At 40.8% G+C, this 19,962-nt stretch overlaps 2 protein-coding genes across 4 annotated transcripts in view; one reads left to right on the top strand and one right to left on the bottom strand.

Moving 5' to 3' along the window:
* Positions 1-168: 168 nt before the first annotated feature.
* Positions 169-19,962, bottom strand: part of LOC116037911 (polycystic kidney disease 1 like 1) — a 39,006-nt gene continuing 19,212 nt past the window's right edge. Inside the window, exons 22-56 of the mRNA XM_031282012.2 lie at positions 19,438-19,558; positions 19,189-19,321; positions 18,637-18,829; positions 18,374-18,430; positions 17,923-18,264; positions 17,560-17,817; positions 16,068-16,181; positions 15,813-15,964; positions 15,562-15,662; positions 13,991-14,189; positions 13,744-13,827; positions 13,177-13,384; positions 9,999-10,105; positions 9,744-9,843; positions 9,509-9,637; positions 9,227-9,400; positions 8,946-9,132; positions 8,237-8,331; positions 7,670-8,154; positions 7,430-7,514; positions 7,077-7,262; positions 6,874-6,992; positions 6,651-6,761; positions 6,462-6,570; positions 6,178-6,246; positions 5,366-5,538; positions 4,997-5,225; positions 4,616-4,720; positions 3,409-3,549; positions 2,990-3,124; positions 2,185-2,397; positions 1,869-2,030; positions 1,258-1,425; positions 1,048-1,145; positions 169-922 (exon numbers count right to left, since the gene is read on the bottom strand). Of these exons, the coding sequence (XP_031137872.1) occupies positions 562-922; positions 1,048-1,145; positions 1,258-1,425; positions 1,869-2,030; positions 2,185-2,397; positions 2,990-3,124; positions 3,409-3,549; positions 4,616-4,720; positions 4,997-5,225; positions 5,366-5,538; positions 6,178-6,246; positions 6,462-6,570; positions 6,651-6,761; positions 6,874-6,992; positions 7,077-7,262; positions 7,430-7,514; positions 7,670-8,154; positions 8,237-8,331; positions 8,946-9,132; positions 9,227-9,400; positions 9,509-9,637; positions 9,744-9,843; positions 9,999-10,105; positions 13,177-13,384; positions 13,744-13,827; positions 13,991-14,189; positions 15,562-15,662; positions 15,813-15,964; positions 16,068-16,181; positions 17,560-17,817; positions 17,923-18,264; positions 18,374-18,430; positions 18,637-18,829; positions 19,189-19,321; positions 19,438-19,558 (5,703 nt within the window). The 3' untranslated portion in view covers positions 169-561. The remainder of the gene's footprint in view (positions 923-1,047; positions 1,146-1,257; positions 1,426-1,868; positions 2,031-2,184; positions 2,398-2,989; positions 3,125-3,408; positions 3,550-4,615; positions 4,721-4,996; positions 5,226-5,365; positions 5,539-6,177; positions 6,247-6,461; positions 6,571-6,650; positions 6,762-6,873; positions 6,993-7,076; positions 7,263-7,429; positions 7,515-7,669; positions 8,155-8,236; positions 8,332-8,945; positions 9,133-9,226; positions 9,401-9,508; positions 9,638-9,743; positions 9,844-9,998; positions 10,106-13,176; positions 13,385-13,743; positions 13,828-13,990; positions 14,190-15,561; positions 15,663-15,812; positions 15,965-16,067; positions 16,182-17,559; positions 17,818-17,922; positions 18,265-18,373; positions 18,431-18,636; positions 18,830-19,188; positions 19,322-19,437; positions 19,559-19,962) is intronic.
* Positions 10,451-13,098, top strand: LOC116038006 (complement C1q-like protein 2). Of its 3 annotated transcripts, XM_031282193.1 has the most exons (6): positions 10,451-10,773; positions 11,338-11,400; positions 11,644-11,685; positions 11,787-11,849; positions 11,950-12,078; positions 12,743-13,098. In XM_031282193.1, the coding sequence occupies exons 1-6, from the start codon at positions 10,473-10,475 to the stop codon at positions 13,021-13,023; spliced, it is 879 nt and encodes a 292-aa protein (XP_031138053.1). In that variant the 5' UTR covers positions 10,451-10,472; the 3' UTR covers positions 13,024-13,098. The 3 variants fall into 3 exon arrangements, with proteins under 3 accessions (XP_031138053.1, XP_031138054.1, XP_031138055.1); XM_031282194.1 differs by lacking the exon at positions 11,644-11,685; XM_031282195.1 differs by lacking the exons at positions 11,338-11,400; positions 11,644-11,685.

Below are 19,962 nucleotides of genomic sequence, written 5' to 3'. Positions count from 1 at the left end.
TCTCTTTCTATGCGTATATGGGCTAGTGGGTTAGAGAGACCAAATTTGATTTAAAAACCTTGTTTTGTGATAGACCCCATGTCTTATGTCAGCTCTTAGTGAATCAGGATGGTCAATGCAGAGCATCTAACCAAAAGACATGTATTGATAGCTAATTAATATGCCTAACTGCAGATTTGATTCCCTATTGTAAAAGGTAGAATAATCACTTTATGAATGACTTTTTACCCCCACCTTGCAACCAAAAAAAATTTGATATTTAAACATTGCAAAGGTTTATTTGAGTTTGGTAAACCATTAATAAAATGCTCATTACTAAACTACAAAGCCATGAAGTATACTGAGCAACAATGCAAATACTAAGTATCAAAAACTCTTGGAAAACTTATTTCAAATGGTTATGTGATCCCGGTAATATTATTTGCAAAAAAGAAGATGAACTAAGATGCTGGGCACATTAAAATACAGTATATCTTAATAGAATAGAAAATACAGACTTTGCAGATTTTTGAAATGCTTGCAGTGTCCCATGCAGACACAACTGTTCTCTCCATAAGGACCCTATTGTTCATCCGGCTCTACACTCCCAGGCTTCTCATGGATCAGAACTTCCACCACCACCTCTATATGTGTGGCCTGTGTTTTACTTAAGCAGCAACTGTCATTTGTTTTAGTCCATTGGTCAACTTGCTTGTCCAGAACATCTTCCGTCCAAACCCTGATGAGTGATGCCGACTCTGGGAGGGGTAGGGAGTCCTGTGCCTTTAAATAAATCTGGAGCTCTCGATCTTTTGTTTTTTTTTCAGCTGTTGTTCCAGGTTGTTGCAATTTATCCGATGCCACTACAGTGTCTGAGGGGGAATGGTCACCGCTTTGGCCTCTCTGCTTCAGGAACTGCAGTGTCTCCAGTTCAAGCTTGGACCTGGTAATGCAGTGAGTGGTATGCACAAAAATGAGGAAATTATTATAATTTTGTAATTTAGGATATTTACATTTTTGCTTAATTATGGCTTATAGCCTAATTAGACTCTCGATAAATGTCATTACCCGAGCAGGTGAGATGCAGGAAGGGTTTCTTCGTGGCCACTGACATCTGTGTAATCTTTCACCTTTGTCTCTTCTGTCATTTGTGTTCTTACCAAATCCTGTAACAGAATCACAGTGTTCAAACAGCATCGGCTTTCCACAATACACCTTTTTCAAATAATGTATTGTATGTGAGAAATAGGTATGGGTGTATGCATGTATCGGGCTCACCTGTGTGTCCATGTTGGAGGGCTCCTGTATCATGGGTGAGATGACAGGACTGTCCTCCCTGTAGCGATGGGCATTTGGGGTCAGAGTGTGGTGCAGACTGTTTGAGAGGGTGTTAAGTCTGAACAATAGTTCATCTACTAAGCTTTCAAACTCCTCAAAGTAATAAGTCTGAAAAACCAGAAGGCATAAGTACAAATAGAATTAGGTGGTATGATGTGTAACATTTGAGGAACTATATGATAACAGACAACGGGATAATAATCCTCACCATAGTCAGATGGTCACACCAAGGTTATTTAACAATGATATACGTACATATATCTATATATTTTTTTAAGATTATTTTTGGCCATTATATATAAAGGACAGCTGAAGACATGAAAGGGAAGAGAGAGGGAGAATGACATGCTGCAAAGGGCCGCAGGGCGGAGTCGAACCCACGGCCACTGCGTCGAGGAGTAAACCTCTATATAGGGGCGCCTGCTCTACCAGGTGAGCTTCCCAGGCGCCCGACAATGATATATATTTAAAATGATACACAGAAACTTGAATCGTCTGTTAAATGTATTTTGACATTGCTGATTTTTTGGACTGAGCAGCGTTTCCCTTACCCTCCCTTGCTCGTGATTTTCAATCCATGCTCGTCTATGCTGCCCAGTAAACTCAGAGATCCTCCGTCTGATGTAGCCGGCTAATTCTGCTACGGTGAAGACATTCCTCCAGCTTTGAGATCTTTTGGCACTTCTGACCAATGAGGACACCACACCTATCACCTACAAGAAACAAAGATGGCTGTTCAAACACAACTCTGACACATTGTTTCCTCCACTGAAAATAAGTTGTGCGAAGACTTAATGTATGCATAAATCAGCCAATCACACATTTTCAGTCATAACTCTTACAAAGAAAGAAAAAGTATATATGTACCACTGCTGTCCACACCACAGAGGACAGATAGAGAACTCCACGGAAAAGAAAATCCCGCCCAGAGAAGAGGAGGCCCCTCGCGGCCTTGAGACCCCAGCAGTGACAGAGCAGGGTCTGAAGGGAGCGAGACGGTGAGCTGAAGGCCCAGGAGCTTTGTGTGAACAGGAGATTCCCCACGCAGGACAGCGCCACCATCAGGATAAGACCTGAAACCTAGGACAGTATGAGGAGATCATTTTTATATATTTCTGCTTGCTTTTTGTTTCTTACTAAATGCCCACTTTAGAATAATAATATCCTGACATTTTAGTGGGAAATACTCATATAAACAGGTCTTTGACAGCTGCTTTAAGAGGGTGAGAATCTAGAATAATAATATCAGCATTTCATGTGTAGGTAGGACACTTCATCCCCAGAAAAAAACTGCATTAATGAGATGCTCAAAAATTGACTATATCATTTCCAGTCATTTTCCAAGTCCTCCAACTGGACAGGAATGTAGTATATTAATATGGCTAATGACAATCTGGCAGAGACAACATGTACCATTATGTTATCATTGCCACAGGAACAATCTCACACTGTAGCACACCTAAAGCCAAAACATGTGTCGTACCACATTGATGGTTATTATTTATTATTTCCCTACAAACAGCACTATTTCTGATGATATAATCATACATCATTTGTAAACTGGGACCTATGCCTGTGAGCCACCTGTGGAAATACTGTTTAAAATAATATTTCAACAGGTAGTGCTTGGAATGAAGACCATTCCTAACTGCTGGCTACACAATGTGTTTACCGTTGGCCAGAAAAGGCGGGAGAGTGATCGGGTGATGAGTGCAGCAGAGGTGGCCAAGGTCCTGTTCACCCTCAACACAGTCACACCCTTCATGGTGAGAAGGAAGAGCGTAACGCCACGCAGAGTACGAACACACTGCAGACACAAAAGACATCTTAATCCCTTTTAATCATTGCTGTCATCTTTAAAACCCTTACCATGACCCCTAGGACTTCTCAACCTTAAAGTTGGACTTCCCTTTAATATTTGCCTACAATGTTGTATTAAATATAACATTTTAATTATGTTAAGTACTCATAATTATCTCCTTAAAGCTGAGGCTCTTTCATTTACCAAGGGAGGGTACTGTAACAAACTTAAGCAGGACAGACAGTTCTTAACATTAAATATTTGTGTTCCTGTCTCTTTCTTTCTCTCACTTGTTCCCAGGTAGCCAGGAGGCTGACATCGACATGTCCTCTGTAGTTGTGTCTCTGCAGCTGCTGCGCAACCTCCACGATAATAATGGAGTGATAAGTGTAATAAACATAGTACATTAAAGATACCGTCAGCAAAATTACCTGCAAAACGCAAAGAGAGAGAGAGAGAGAGGAAGTAAGGTATATTTCTACAACAGTAACAACATTATCAGGTACATTTCATGATTCTCTGCAGTTAAAACCATGCTGTGTGTTTTGACCTCCAAACTTCACAGGTATGTTAGTTTAAGAGCTACAGGTTACTATAACCTTTCAGCGAGGGCCTTGTGATCTTGTTTGCATTGGTGTGTGGCCGAGTGCGTGTGCGGGCCTGTGCCTGTTTCCATGTGTCTAATGTATCTTCAAGCTGAGTGCATGCAAGTCTTTTACTCTTTTTTGAATTATGTTGGTATTAAAGTGCCCATATTATGAAAAAAATCACTTTTTCTGCGATTTGGGGTGTTATTTTGTGTCTCTGGTGCTTCCACACGCATACAAACTTGGAAAAAAAAACATCCATGCTGTTTTGAGTGAGATACGGGTTTCTAAATGTGTTCTGCCTTCAGTCTCCGGGTGAGCTGTTCAAAATCGGCAGGGCTTTTTACGTCACTAGCCGAAACACGGTGGCTAACCGTAGCATGCTAGCGCTAGCATGCTAGCTCGTTCTGAATGGCAAAACACTGCTACAACATACACTAGTTCACCATAATCTACAAAAGTACTACTTACATGTCCCTATACTGCAGGTATTCCATGCAAAGTTGGAAGCGTGCCCTCGTTTAGAAGAAGTCTCCCGGCTAATTCTGCCTTGTACTACTGAAGTTGTAGAAACAAACAGCTAGCTAGATGATGTGATCTTACCTAGCTACTGTGCATGTGTGACTGCCAACAAAGATGTTACAGCAGTGAGAGGTCTCACTCTGTAGCTAAAACAGAGACCTGAACACAGGGTGAAAAAAGGAGCTGCAGCAATGTGCAGTACAACAAAAATAAAGTGTTTTTTGAAAATGAAACCATGTAAACCTATTCTGGTACAACCTCAAAATACAATTATGAACCTGAAAATGAGCATAATATGGCCACTTTAATATGTTTGCCTGTGTGTGTGTGTGTGTGTGTGTGTGTGTGTGTGTGTGTGTGTGTGTTTCTGTATATGTGATAGACTCACTTCCAGCCAGTTGCAGGGTGTCATCAAGTATCCTGTCAGCCCTTGCTGCCCTATAGCGTACACTTGACCCCAGAGTTGAAGCAGAGACAAAAGAAGGAAGAGGAGCTGAAGGGGAGAAAGAGAAAACTAAGTAACATTAGGGCTTCTGACAAAAACTAACAAATAATCTCATGAGATGTTGCATGTACAAAATGTACAGTGTTAGTACATTTTGAGTGTGATTAAGTCCAATTTGTTTTTCCTTTTAAAAATCAACTCAATCATTAGTATTTCGTTTAGTAAATCATTGTCTGTAGATTTTGCTTCTTCAGCTGTTGAGTAGCTTTATGATGGTGTTGAAGTCTAATTGTTTTTACAGATAAAAGGTAATGTAGTTTTTACCTGGCACAACATGACAACATAGTCCCTTACAGTAGGAGTGTGATACACCCTAACTGACTGGACTTTGGCAGAGGGCAGCAGGACACCGGTGGGGCTCTGCTCAGCGAGCATGGTCACACTGGTGAACAGGTTGGGTGCAGGGCTGAACAAGGTGAAGTGGATGGCCACCGTCTGTCTGCCCAGCCAGCCACCTGCATGCAGGAGCTTTAGTTTGGACGCTGCGCCAGACCTGCAGAAGAGCAGCGCACAACTGAACGATGATCGGTGACAATATTACAGACATTAGAGTTGATACCGCAGGAAATCATTTCAGCAAAGATCACATTTGGAAAAACTCAAATAACGAGCATTTCCACTATATGTTCTCACTTCATGTGGCCCAAGCCAAGTGTGGCACTTGGTCCAAAGTAGCAGCCTAGGTGACCACATGTCCTTGGAGGCGTTGCAATAGGAACTAAGTCTTTAGATTGTGGGTGAGTGGATGTTTTGCAGCCAGACATGAACAAGCGAAGACATTCTGGCACAAGAGTCCCACTAGAGACCTGAGCAGTCAAACACAGTGCACAGACAGTCAGAATACACACAAGTCAGAACAAAAGCATACATCAAGGTAACACTTGAAGTAACTGTGACACAATGGTAGCTTTTATAAACAATACAACAATAATGAATTCATCTGTCAATGTAATAAATTCTGAACCTTGACAGATACTCAAATGCATCACTGGACTACTACAATATATGTGGCCTGGGCCCATGTATGTCAAACAGCGCTCTCTACAGGGGGAGTTAGAGCAAAACACAGCAGTCTACTGATGTCTTGAGTGAGAATACCATGTGATCGATTATTTGCTTTGATTAAAATCAAAGTAGTACACTGGATCATTTGCGAAATATGTGGTTGTTTTGCTGTTATTTCACAACACAGAGAATATTAAAATATTACAAACTTTAGTTATTATGAAAAAACACTACCAATATATGTTTTCATTGTGTGCAAAATCAGAATTGTTTCCTCTTCAAGCACATTTTTGTCAATCTAACATTTAAAAAAAATCATCATAATTATTTTCCCAGTAACTGAATAAATGATGGCACATGTTTGTAATGAAATTAGTGAATTTAGTCTAAACAGGTGGTGGAATATTGCATGTGAATGCATGTCTCATTTTGTTACTTACCTGGCCCTGCAATGAGCTGGACACCTCTGTCTTCCACAGGATTGGCTCTCCAATCAAAATGTGAGAGTGCTGTGAAAACGTTTGGTTTCATAATGATGAAATATAAAATCAGATATTTCCTTCACAAGGACATTTTTTTTGAGTAAGTCATAGAGACTTTCATACATTGCCATGGTAAATTCTTTTCATATTTCACTGAATGACATTGGATGGATGAATCCTTTTCACTGTATTTTAGAATGTTTCATGGAGTGATGAATCACTGCAGAGCTTTTGTAGCTTACCTCAGTTGCGGCTGATGAATTCTTGTACAGTACATTAAGAAGACTGGTCTGTGCCCACTTCCACCAGTGCTCATGCTTTTGTATAGACATAAATGCATTATCATGACCCCTGTTGAAAGAAAAAAAAATATTTTGGAGTGTGTCAAAGAGCAATAGGGACAAAGAGAGAGATGTGTATGCACACAATACCTTATAAACTGTTTTCTGACAGCTTTATTGAGGTGGTAATGATCAGTGAATGAGCTGCCATGATTTATACACAGCATCAGGATGAGCATGGAGCCACAGACAGACAAATCCCTGGATGAAAAGAGGATATAATTCCTTATACAGCTTTAAAGTAGGCACACACACACACACACACACACACACACACACACACACACACACACACACACACACACACACACACCTGAGAGTGTTATGGATAAGTGTCTCTCTTCTTTTCTTTCTGCGGGTTTTCCTCAGCTCTGCTTGTGTCGGCGGCCGCACAAAACGGAGGTATCGGGCTCGCTGACGAGCTCCAAGCAGCTGTCAATCAGAGATAATTGACTATGTTTTAACAGAAAAATATAGGTGAGAACACGATAAAATATAATAGAGTTGGGCTATCACCTTTTCAAGGTATGAGCATCTTTCCTGGGGATAGACAGATGTCCCAAACTGCTCTTCTGTCGGCTTAGCACCATGGCGGCTCTGCAGTTTTGAAGTCTCTATCTCAAACTCTCTTATACTGAAGAAAGTATGAAAGTCTGATCTTTTCCTGTACCAAAAGGAGACAGTCACTGCCATTGTAATTATCTGGAAAAGAAAAATAACATGCTTTTTTATGTACAGTGCAAAGCGTTGTTGTAGTAAGTGTACTTAAGAGTAAATTGCATTCATTTTCTAGGTAAATGTCATTCAGGATTATGAAATATATGTTTATTTATTGTAACATAGTTTACAAAAGGCTGGTATTAGTTTACCACGGCTGGCTGGATGAGGAAGATGCAAAACATCAGGGAGAAAAAAAGAGAGTGTATCCATAACAGAGCCATGCTGCTGCTGAAACTGACACATGAAAACACACACATATACATAGTTTTGACTGTGAGATACAGATATAACACAAGATATGTTTCCAAAAGTCAGTGTTAAAAATAAATAAAGCATAATCCACACCAGAATTCACAATTATCCATTTAATGCCATCACATGTCTACTACCTCATTCCCAGCACTACAGAAAGCAGCAGACAGGAGACAGACAACAGCAGACACAACGACCAGGCCAGATAGTGACACCACAGAGACACTGGTCTGAATCCTCTCCCTTTCAGCATGGCGATGAGATAATAAATGCTGTGACCAGCAGCCTGGTGATGGCCGTCTTCCTCAAAGCTGCAGTCAAAAGAACACTTTCCTTGAAGATCTTTCTCCTTCTGAATAGCTTGACCTCCATCCCTCGTACCGGACAAAAGAGCACTCTGGGTTCCATGAAACCGGCTGCTTTCACTTATAAGATCAAACTCTTTTCCCTGAGGTGCTTGATTAACACTGTTCCCCTCAGTAATCAGCAACACCTTTTCAAGCGTTGGTCCCATGTTGTTCTCAACTGCTAGAGCTTCCTCCTTTCTTATGATCACATCATGTTCTTTATCTGTGTTTTTATTTTCCAGAATCGTAGAGGACACTGACAGCAGGTCTGTGCCCTACAAACACAAGAAGAACAGTCAGATAGGGATGATAAATGTTGTGGGAACAACTATGATATTGAGAAAGAGCGAGTGTAACCTGGTATTTCTTCCTCCAGGCTTCCTGTGCCCACTGCTGGAGACTGTTCCAAGAGAGATGGTGCTCAAATATACTGCCATTCACTGAAGGGGCATCTGTGAGGAGACAAAACAACAATGAAATAAGGAGAAATAGAAAGGGAGGTGAGCAGACAAGAAGAAAAATGCAAAATTCTGATTAAAACAATCGAATAGCCCACTAGTAATTTGTCAAACTGTTAGCAAACTTATAGAAGATATTCTGTGTTGAACTTAAAGGTGGGGTGCAAAACGTCTGTCTCCCCCCTCTGGCAGTGAAAGTAATTACACAAACACTGTCGACGTGCTTTAGAAAAGCAGTGGGATTCATACTAACCCCGCGATGTGGTCACTCCTGTGAAGAACTGTTAGTGAGTGAGTAAGGTTGGTTGACAGCACTTTGTGTACTGCTCATGTAACAAAGTTAATAAACTACTCGTTCTGAGTAGAAATAAGCTGTATCGGCATCCTATCGGTGCACCAGTGTGGGAATGTTGCCACCGACACCACAACTCCTGCATACTGAGAAATACAGAGAGCTTTCTCTGGCGGTGATAGCCTAATCAGCATTGCGTGAACCCATTTGTTTGGCCAGATTGTTTGGCAAGGACTTGAATGTAACAAACGATTATGTCCATGTAAAAGTCCTGCACCCTAGCTTTAATCTCCCTCTATTTAAGTACAAACCTCACCTTCAAAAAAGTCCTTTTCAGTCTTTCTGCCTTTCGTGTGTTGGACTCCTGACCCCGTCAGCCTGACCTCACGCAGTCGGAACAGGAAGGATATAATTGCTGCTGCTGGCAATGCTGCCACCACACTTAATACTCCTGTTGTCACAGAAACAGCTGATACATCTATAATGCCCAAATCCAATGGCGACTGCAAACAAGGGATAAGGAACAACAGCATTATGGGTAATGTTTTGGAACTCTTGTACCCTGAATCTCAAACATTGAAGGTTTTATTAACCTACCGGATTATTCATTTGTGATATGATTACTGTGTTGACACATGCGTATCCCAGCAGTAGCAACAGGCTCACGCCAAGTCTTTGAGTGCGTGTGAACGAGTTAGGGCAGGGGCAGCTGTACACAGACAACCAGACGTGGTGGTCGGCCACGTAGTCAGATAGCTTGAGACACAACATCTGCAAGCATACAGGCGGAGACCCAGGGTCACATGGGAGAAGAGATTAAAAGATGTTTTTTTTTAATTTTTTTATTCAAGTGTTCATATGTGTACGTGAGCGCTCTACCTTAGCAAAGCCTATTTCCTTAGTGCAAACTCGCAGCATTTTCTCCACCCGGCCATCACCTTTGTTCACAGCCAACCAGCACCGAGCAACAAAGAGCCAAGCACGTCGCTCCACATGCCCTCTGCTCACCTGTATTAAAAGTAGACAAAAACAAACCAACATCTTGATGGTCAAATTAAAAGTCCACGCACAGAAGACATAACACATTCACAAACACTTAATAGGTGGATCTTACCTCAGATACCTCCACTTGTTTAAGGTACCAGTTCGGGGAGGGTCCAGAGTTGTCGTGCCAGATGTGAACCCCCCACACTGGGCCCAGGCTGTCTGCTGCACTGTGGCGTCAGAGACCGAGAATACATCAGTACAGTATGATTGTATTGTGCAAACTATACGTTTATGCAAACTAAAAAGTTTATGCAAACTAAAAAAAATAACACATTGTCTTTTGTCTTGTTGTAGGTAAAATTTGGAGGTATTTGGATTTTACCTGAATATAAAGGTATCTTTAGAGTTCCTCCTGAACAGAGTACATCCTGGGACCTGTAGTTCTCTTGTCTGCGAGAACCCATCATCACCATACACCACCATGTAAACCTGGTAAACATGTAGAGAAGGTTTCCCAGACACATTAGTTCTGGACTTAACTGGCTTTTAATAAGGATAACTTAGTTGAATCCAAGTCTGGAAAATCAACCGACACACATTTGGAAAAAGATTGAACACTGCAGTTTACTCATTAATGTTATGTTGAAAAAATCCATTAGAAATGTTCTGTAAATAACATAATTCAAATGAGTTTAGGTTTGAAGGATGTTTGGAGGTATTTTTAAATTTGTTATCAAAGACACCTGTTTGATTCTCATACGCCTCTTCAGAGACCTGTTTTTCGCATTTAAAAAGACGGGAATTAAGCGATACGTGTCAGACTGCCTCTTGCTGTCCAAACAGGTGATATTTCAGAATGAGGGGTGCTACAGTTTTTCTGGCGTTGCTGCTCTGTCTGCACGGGACGTGGGCTCAGGGGGAGAGTGGAGGGGAGACAGGGAACCATATCACTGAGACAGAGGAGGAAAACAGGAAGAAAGAGGTTCAGTTTGAGATACAGGATGCCAAAGCAACCCATGATCAGAGCAGCAGCCAGACCAACATCAGCCCTGAGATCTGGGCTGAGCTGAAGGAGCTGAGAGACATGGCCATCGAACAAATGGTGGAGCTCAGGAACAGCAAGAGTAAGATAGAGAAGCTGGAGCAAGAGAATACAGGTGACACACACATTATAAACCACACTGACTAATGTCAGTGCTGCATAGACTCATGTAAGTGTTTTTATATTACAAAACAAAAAATCGCAGGAGTATGTTATTGCTTCAATATATCATTCAGGCCAGACTGACAGTCAGTGAAAGCCAGAATGCAGACATGTTAAACCTATTTCAATAGTAACGTTAAAATCGCTTCGCAGTTTTGGAGGCCAGAATGAGCTCCAGTGACTCAAGAGAGAGAATGCAGGTAAGTTACAAAAATCAAGAAAAAGTAAATACAGTCACAGTGCTAGCAATGAGATTATATTGAGATTTACACTAAAGTAAGATTTATAATTAACCTTTAGGTGAAAAGATTATCTAAAGCTCCAGTTTTGTGGTTCATATCCTCAGTTGGATATTCTCTATCTTTTTAGCATCTGGCTGTTGATAAGTATTAACTTGCTTTTTATTTATTTTGCCCTCTAAGAACACAGGTAAGATTAAAAAAGTAATCAACAAAAAAAGGGGAAACATGGGGATCATAATTCTATTTTACAAGAAAAATGTTAAATGTGTTCACAGTATTGAAGGCCAGAATGAGCTCATGTGAAAATGAGGTGAAGGAACTCAAGAGAGAGAATGCAGGTAAGTTACAAAAATCAAGAAAAAGTAAATACAGTCACAGTGTATTCTATGCAAGCAATGAGATTATATTGAGATTTACATTAAAGTAAGATTTATAATTAACCTTTTAGTGAAAAGATTATCTAAAGCTCCAGTTTTGTGGTTCAAAAGTTGTATCCTCAGTTGGATATTCTCTATCTATTTAGCATCTGGCTGTTGATCAAGTATTAACTTGCTTTTTATTTATTTTGCCCTCTATTGCAGATCTTCTAGCCAGAGTAACAGCAAGTGAAAATAAGAACACAGGTAAGATTAAAAAATTAATCGACAAAAAAAGGGGAAACTGATGATCATAATTCTTTTTGTCATCTGTAATTTTACAAGAAAAATGTTAAATGTGTTCACAGTATTGGAGGCCAGAATGAGCTCCAGTGAAAATGAGGTGGAGGAACTCAAGAGAGAGAATGCAGGTTAGTTGCATAAATCATAACTATCAAACGTCAAATTGTCATATTATGTTGTCATGTGTATAAAGAAAATATTTTATAGATATCTTTTACATTCACACAGAGCGTCCAAAGGTAGCGTTCTCAGTTGGTCTTACTGATGCGGGAGAAGTTGGACCCTTCAATACTGATATTACACTTAAGTTCATTAAAGTCTTCACCAATATCGGCCAGGCCTACAACCCAACTACAGGTACTCACCTCTCTCACCTACACACTGATTTTATTTTAATTATTATATTGGTCTTGAATGAAATCCTGTTGTTTCACTTTGACTTTCTATTAATTGTTCCAACTTTCTTCTTATATTTTGTAATTGCATTTTGCAGCTTTTGCATGTCTGGTTGACAGAGATCTTTTTTTTTTTTTAAATTGTCCCGCACAATTTCTCACGTTTCATTGAGTTTTTTTTTTTTCTTTTCTTATTACTTAGTACATTAGGGCTGCTTTGGAAGAGTTGCTCATGTGGGCCTATTAAGCTAATTTACTGAAGATTAAGTATGTTATACCGGGCTATACATGACTTTATTTTTTTTAACCGAGTGTCTTTTTTATATATTTTTTTACGTTTTAATGGGTTATGGATTTATTCTTTCAGTTATTTATGTCAAAGTCACATTATCTGAGAGTTCTCAGTATTTTTTCTTTTTGTTTTTTCACTGAACGCACCGCATCAACAGGATTATTTACTATATCCTTCATTTTCAGTCTACCATACAAGGCAAGCAAACTAAACCAAAAGCTAAAGAGCAAGGCGAACATGCCTAAAGAATTTAAGAATTTCACTCATAAAGCCTGATTAAAGAAAATGTCACAACTGTCCCACTGAATTAACAGATCTGACATCTCTGTTGCAGGTATCTTCACAGCCCCGGTCAAAGGCTACTACTACATCAGATTCAATGGGTGGGAGGCACGGCCTTCACAGACAATACGAATTACACTGTATCACAATGACAAGATAATTACTACGTGTTTTGACAATAAGGATGTGTATAATCTCACTGTGTCTAATGCATTTGTTCTTCAACTGGAAAAGGGAGATGTGGTCTACATGGTTCTCAACTCAGGCTACGGTATTTATGATAGTTTGCATAATCGTACCACTTTTAGTGGATTTTTACTTTTTGCTGTGTGAAATTAGCTGCAAAAAAACCCAGTCAATTTCTTCAACTTTCAAAATCACACTATTATATAATAAATCTGCTAATTAAATCAAGACAACTGTTGTGTTATTTTGTCACGTCGGTTTGAACATGATTCATCAAAATTTGACAATAAACAACCTTACCTTTGCACTCATACAAGCTGCAGAGCAGAGACCAGTGTGGATTGTAACAGCATAGAGATATGGGTCACACAGAGAGTTGTCAGAAAGGTAGTGGACTCTCCGATTCGCCTCAGAGACGACATCAGCTCGCTTACACACCACCAACCCCGGCATGTACAGGCACACACACAGCACCAGCACACCCAGCACTGTCAGATCACCAGACACACTGAGGTGACAGAGAGGGAGAGAGGAGCCACTGGTGGATGTTATACTCAAAAAAAGCCTCAAAACGACAAAAATGAACAGAGTGACTGCGTGAGACAAATGTCTGCTTCCCAGTCAGTTTAAAGCAATAGAAAAATAATCTACAAAAAACAAAACAATGAAAGCAACATTTCTCTCTGTTTACTTTGGATTATTAACATTTCAAAACTGATCACCAAATGATTATGCTACACTATATGTGTTGTACAGGGCTATGTACTCCAAAGTCCACAATCTAAATTACTGCTGCAGTTTAGGTAGCAGAGAGATTTTTTTTCTCTGGTTAAATACATCATCCAAGTTTAAGGAGAATGAGGTCACCTTAGGAACGGGTCCAGATTGGTTGTGTCATGGCTGCTCTGGATCTGCTGCTGCACCACAGTCAGCGGCCTCAACTGGTGACAACTGAGACAAACAGCAAACAACACACCCAAAATAAAGAAGTGATTATTTATATGAACCATGTACAGTATATAGTATATTATGCACAAGTATTTCTAGCATGTGTGTGCTTCCCTCTGTGAAGGTCTCATGTTCCCATGCCCGTACACACTAATCAATGCCTGACCTGCAGTTGACTGCAGTAGTTGTGTCTGCTTGCTGTGTCCTGCAGCCGTGGTGAGTCCAGGCCCCCTGGTGGCCGTCCCAGGACAAACACAGGCTGCTCTCCACTGTGAGACTGTAGCTGACCTGTTCACTCAGGGGCTTGTGCCGGGGTCCTTTCCCGAAATTAGCATTCAACAGGGCCAGGTGACCAAGCCCTGCAGCTAGAAATTTTTAAGATTTTGGCAATCCAGTTTTTTTAAACAACCACAGAAAGTACACGATAAATTTATAAACAAGTAAATATTGGATTGCGGGATGGATAGAGTACTTTATTAATACCAGTGGGAAATTGTACAGTTGTATTCTAAGAAACTTATTGATCATCCTTGGCCTTTTTAGAAACACACAGTAAATGGGCTTTTAACATTTTCATTACTACCATGAAAATGTCCACCGCTAAAACTGAGATTAGCGCTCATATTCAAGTTTATTTTCTGCTTGTTCAACAGTTGTTTGGTAAATTGCTCTTAAACACATTTAGAGAGGATTTGAATTGCTATTTTCATTCTCAATTTTTATCATTTTGGTGCTGGGGATTTTCCTTTGGGGTTGGCTAAAATCTCTTTGGGGGGAGGGGGGTGCCAAAAATTCCTCTATGCAGGAAAAAACCCTGCACTCTTGATCACGCTCATGTGATCAAAACACAGAGGTCTACTGTATGTTTTTAAATTTGGATTGTCAGCATTACACATAACACATTCTGTTTAAAAACGTAAGTAGAGCCGAGGTTGCATTTTAATGGTTAATTCATTTTAAAGCAGCCATATTATGCTCATTTTCAGGTTCATAATTGTATTTTAAGGTTGTACCAGAATAGGTTTACATGGTTTAATTTTCAAAAAACACCATATTTGTGTTGTACTGCAGTGCTCTCTCTCACTGCTGCAGATCCTCTTTTCACCTGGTCTCTGTTTTAGCTACAGAGTGAGACCTCTTTTCTTCTTCTTCTTCTGTACTATCTTTGATTGCACTGCACATGTGCAGTAGCTCAGATGTAGATCATGTCAGCTAGCTAGCTCCATAGACAGTAAAAGACAAGCTGTTTCTACAACTTCGGTAACTTACAAGGCAGGATTAGCTGGGAGACTTCTAAATGAGGGCGCACATGTAAGTAGTTCTTTTGTAGATTATGGTGAACTTGTGTGTGTTGTAGCAGTGCTTTGCTATTGAGAACGAGGTCGCATGCTAGCGTTAGCATTAGCATGCTAACGAGCTAATGGTTGCGGTTAGCCTGCTCGTTTCGGCTTGTGATGTCACAAGCCGTGCCGATTTTGAACAGCTCACCCAGAGACTGAAGGCAGGACACATTCAGAAACTGTATCTCACTCTAAACAGCATGGATGGATTTTTTTCAAAGTTTGTATGTGTGTGGAAGCACCAGAGACACAACATAACACCCCAAAAAAGTGATTTTTTCATAATATGGGCACTTTAACTCTATAGAATGATCAGTAATTTGACAGTTTGAAAGACCAGATGGGAGGGGGAGGAACAGAGCTAAACATGAATAGATAGAACCAAGAAATTGTTTACCACTGAGGTAGGATGGGGGCACAGTCAAGCGTGTGATGTTGCTCCCCCAGTGGTGGATACTATGCAGATGGTGCATGCTGGGAGTCGGCCTCTCAAACATCCTGCCACAACAGAGACTTTTGATTTGGTTTTGTGTCACATTCTTGCCTTTTACACAAACACTAGTAAAATGATTTTGTTGTGTTATTGAGTTGATCTAACTATCAGATGATAATGACTATTAAACACAACCCAAGTCACTGCATGTCTACCTGAAGAGCAGCATGATGGGAAACGCCTTGTTGAGCGGTGGGGTGAACACCACACTCAGCTGGATGGCCTGCTGCAAGTGCTCCTGGGTAATGTTGAAGCTGTGGTAGTTGACCTGGCTGCGCAGGAGGATGTACTCATCCACTGCGCTCTTCTGCAGAATGATGTGTCAGATGGTCACCCACTCTCATTTAGCAAGTGATATGTGCAAATGGAGTTAATTTGAAGCAGACAGAAAAGAAGATATAGCAACATACGTTTCTTGATGGTTGTTGCAGCTCAATGGTTATTGGCTGAATGAGGGAGCGAACTGGGATCTTTCTCCTCGTGCTGCACTTGTACAGACTCAGGTCAACCACTGGTCCACTCAGCTGGAAATCAGCAGAAAAAAATTCTTTGCTGTTCAATCACGTATACCCTTTTCATACCTATGGCTCTTCCAGGGTTATACCAAGGTTGATTGTGTGTTCAAACTAAGAGAAATGGTGGCCGGGTTGGCTCAGTGGGTAGAGCAGGCGCACATACAGTATACTGAGAGGTTTATGCCTCGATGCAGAGATTCAGGGTTCGACTCCGACCTGTGACGATTTCCTGCATGTCTTCCCCCCCCTTTCTCATCTAGCTGTCCTGTCAAATTAAAGGTGGAAAAGCCCAAAAAGATAATTTCAAAAAAAAAAAAATGTCTCCCTTCTAAAATAGTCAATAATACTCATTCTATAGTAACCTTCTTCCTTTTCCAGATGCTGCAATACATATGCAAAGGAGGAGAAATCAGTCTACACAAAATTATCTGAGAAGTGTTGATGGTTATTTATTTGTGCTTACTGCGAAACAATCATACAATAAGCTTTATTTCTCTCTCCCTACTGTACAATGACAGATTCAAGTAGCTACAAAACATTAGTTCTTGTGGTATACAGCTGGACTTGAGTAGCCTATGTGATTGTTAGCTGTTCACTAAATATGACGTGTAAAGCCCCGCCCATTTCTAGCACATAAGGTAATTGTTATGCATTGCTCCCGGGTTGTGACCCAGGTGATCTCTGAATTGTCATGACCAGGGATTTACCCATGTTGACTGGCTTGGTTTGAATTTCCAAAAGGTGGGTTGAACCCTGATCAGACGACCCTGGCCCAACCCTGGTAGGTGGTGTGAAAGAGGTAGTATACCTTTTCACAACGAAGGCTCAATTAGGGTTGAACCAGGGTTGGCTGTGTGTTTGAATGGGTTAACCCTCGTCCATCGACTCGGCTCTGCGACCCAGGTCGAGAGGTGGGTTGGACCAGGGTCGGACAAGGGTTGATTTCAATGTGAATTGCACATGACCGGGGCGGGACAAACTATGTGACTGGTTGGAAATGAGAGTAGGGCAGTCGTCACAGGTCGCGGCACACTTTGAAAAAACAACAACAACATAGCTTTTGTCATACTGCGCTTTACGCTTTGTTTTCACAGGCAGCTTCAACAACAGCAGAGTGGAGCGGTTCAACTCATTCCCCATGAACAGCCGTGTATGAGCAAAGACCGCTGACAGTGAGTGTTCACTAGCCTTAAGGTAATTACTACGCATTGCTCCCTGGTTGTGACCCAGGTCATATCTGAATTTTCATGACCAGGGATCAACCCTTGTTGACTGGCTTGGTTTGAATTGCCAAGAGAAGGGTTGAACACTGGTCAGATAACCCTTGTCCAACCCTGGTCCTTGGTGTGAAAGAGGTATCAGTGTCATCATATCATGCCAGTCTTACCCTTCCAGGATAGTGGGCCCAGGTGTAAGGGCTGTGGGTGAGCTCAGTCAACATGCTGAGCACACACGGTTGATGCGGTCTGCTTTCAGTCTCTCTACTGTGATGAAGAAACAGAAGCTGGATCAGGGCGGCAGGCATGTAGAAGGTGGTAGAGCCACTGCTGATTACTGGGGAGGTTTGGTTTTGGTATGTGGCATATAAGGCGATAAGACCGGTGCTGACTCTGTGCTCCTCAGCCTTGTGGAACAAGATGTACTTCTGAAAAGGAGAGAATTGACAGTAGAGAGATTAATGTGAGACACAAATATAAAAAAAACAAGTTCATGAGTAGATATGCACAAGAAAATGTTTGTTTTCTCCTACCAGCATCAGGTCTGAAGCAGTCTGCAAAATTTCAGCAACAAGCTGCACCGCATGCTTTGTTGAAATCGATTCTCCTCGTTTCATGTAAACACCACTGGGTGAGTCTTGTATTTCATCATGTGAGTCTGATTCTAATGTCAGTGTAATGTCAGAACTGGTAGACATTTCAGCTGTGACATCATTATTAGTGACAGCAGCTTGCAGGCTGTATGAGAGCAGGGCCAACAGGGTGTTGAGTGTCTTCTGCTCCAGATAGTAGCGGATTGGAGCACTGAACTCCGAGAACTGCTCTGAGATGACCTGAACGTGAACGGTCACTCGTCTTGCACTCGCTAAAGTCACCTAAACAGGATAAAGTGTTGTATGAGAAACAATTTTTACCTTTCAGCATGCATCTTTCAGTGTCTCTTTGTCAATGAAAATCAATAAAAGGAGACGACCTTCCACCTACCTGACTTGAAACTTGTAAAAGGTTTTTGAGAATGCAGATGTTGTCCACCATTGATGCCTAGGATTAAATGACATGTCATTAAAATACTGTAAAAGGGGGAAATGTTTGTTGAAATCCAGCTGTGACTAAGAAACAGGAATGGAGAGTAAAGATAGATTTGATGAATAATCATATCAAAATATGGTTCTGTTAATCCTGAGGTTTAGTATAGGTCTGTGTGTGTGTGTGTGTGTGTGTGTGTGTGTGTCTCTGTGTGTGCATACCTGTCCACTGCTCTCAAGCTCACACAATGTGCTAATGAGCACACTGCGTGTGCGTCTCTGTGCGTGTGTGTTGGCCTCGGCGTCCAGGCTGAGTCTGTTCAGGATGCTGGAGAGGAGACTGACGTAGTAACGAATCTCCACACTGTTTCCAAGATGCACTAGAGCTGACAGGTTCCTCAGACCTGACTCTGAACTGGAGAGAAAGAGATATTAATAACAACAATATACTGTAAAATAGTAAGATAATAACTTAATAATAATAATAATAATAATAATAATAATAATAACAAACTACAGACATAATGGCCCTGTGTTATGAAAATACAATACGTTGATAAGATTTTCTTCCTCTCAAAATCTTAAGTGTCCATCAATATGTAGTAAACTCCAGCTTTCTGGCTCTTAAATTATTCCACTGAAATTGTCCAGTATGGTCTGCAAAAACTATTGTATCTTGGTCTGTAGCACAGTTCACAGAGTACACCTCTTATAAAACCCTGCAACATACATATAACCATAATGCTGATGTGATGTAGTGACATAGATTCTTACAGCTCCAGATCAGGATCAAGATGGGAAGAAGATGAGGTTTCTCTGAAGAAGCTTGGTTGGACTCGAACAGTAACAGGACAGGGTTTAGTGGCCGTCCGATACGTGCTGCTTCTGATCTGTGTGTAAATAGTTACTACAAGCACAAAAATCAATCACTCACTGAATAAAAAGGAAATCTCTGCAATAAGTTGTCATGATAATAATTAAATAAATCTGAATAAATCGGTGTGTCTGTGTGTTTGAGTTTACCTTTATGGTCATTATTGGGGTCACCAGAAGGAAGGCTGAAATAGTACTGGAAGTCTCGCCCCTGATACAGCATCCTGGGAGGTCCGTCTCCTACACTGATGCTGTACTCATACAATAAGTCCTTCAGCACACGCACACGCACGAACACGAACACACACACACACACACACACACACACACACACACACACACACACACACACACACACACACACACACACACGTTGACATGAAGGAACAGTGTTAACAAATCAAAGAGGGAGTGAAAAGGTGGATACATTTGTAGTTTGTCAAGGTACTTGTTTCTGTGTATGTTGTAATTATATGATGGACTCAGAGAAACTCGCTCACTTACACAAAGTCATTTTTCTTCATTATTATATTATTTATATGAACCTAAACTGTCCCACTGAATTGTATGGGTAATTAGCAGGCCCACACAGAATTACAATGAAACAATGAAAAGAGCAAGAGATGTGAAGGCGCAGTAAAAAATTAATTAAAAAAAAATATTGCCTTTTTCAAT

Source organism: Sander lucioperca, chromosome 1 (assembly GCF_008315115.2).
Source record: "Sander lucioperca isolate FBNREF2018 chromosome 1, SLUC_FBN_1.2, whole genome shotgun sequence".
In the NCBI taxonomy this organism is placed as follows: domain Eukaryota; kingdom Metazoa; phylum Chordata; class Actinopteri; order Perciformes; family Percidae; genus Sander; species Sander lucioperca.
This window is presented reverse-complemented; position numbering and strand designations above follow the sequence as displayed.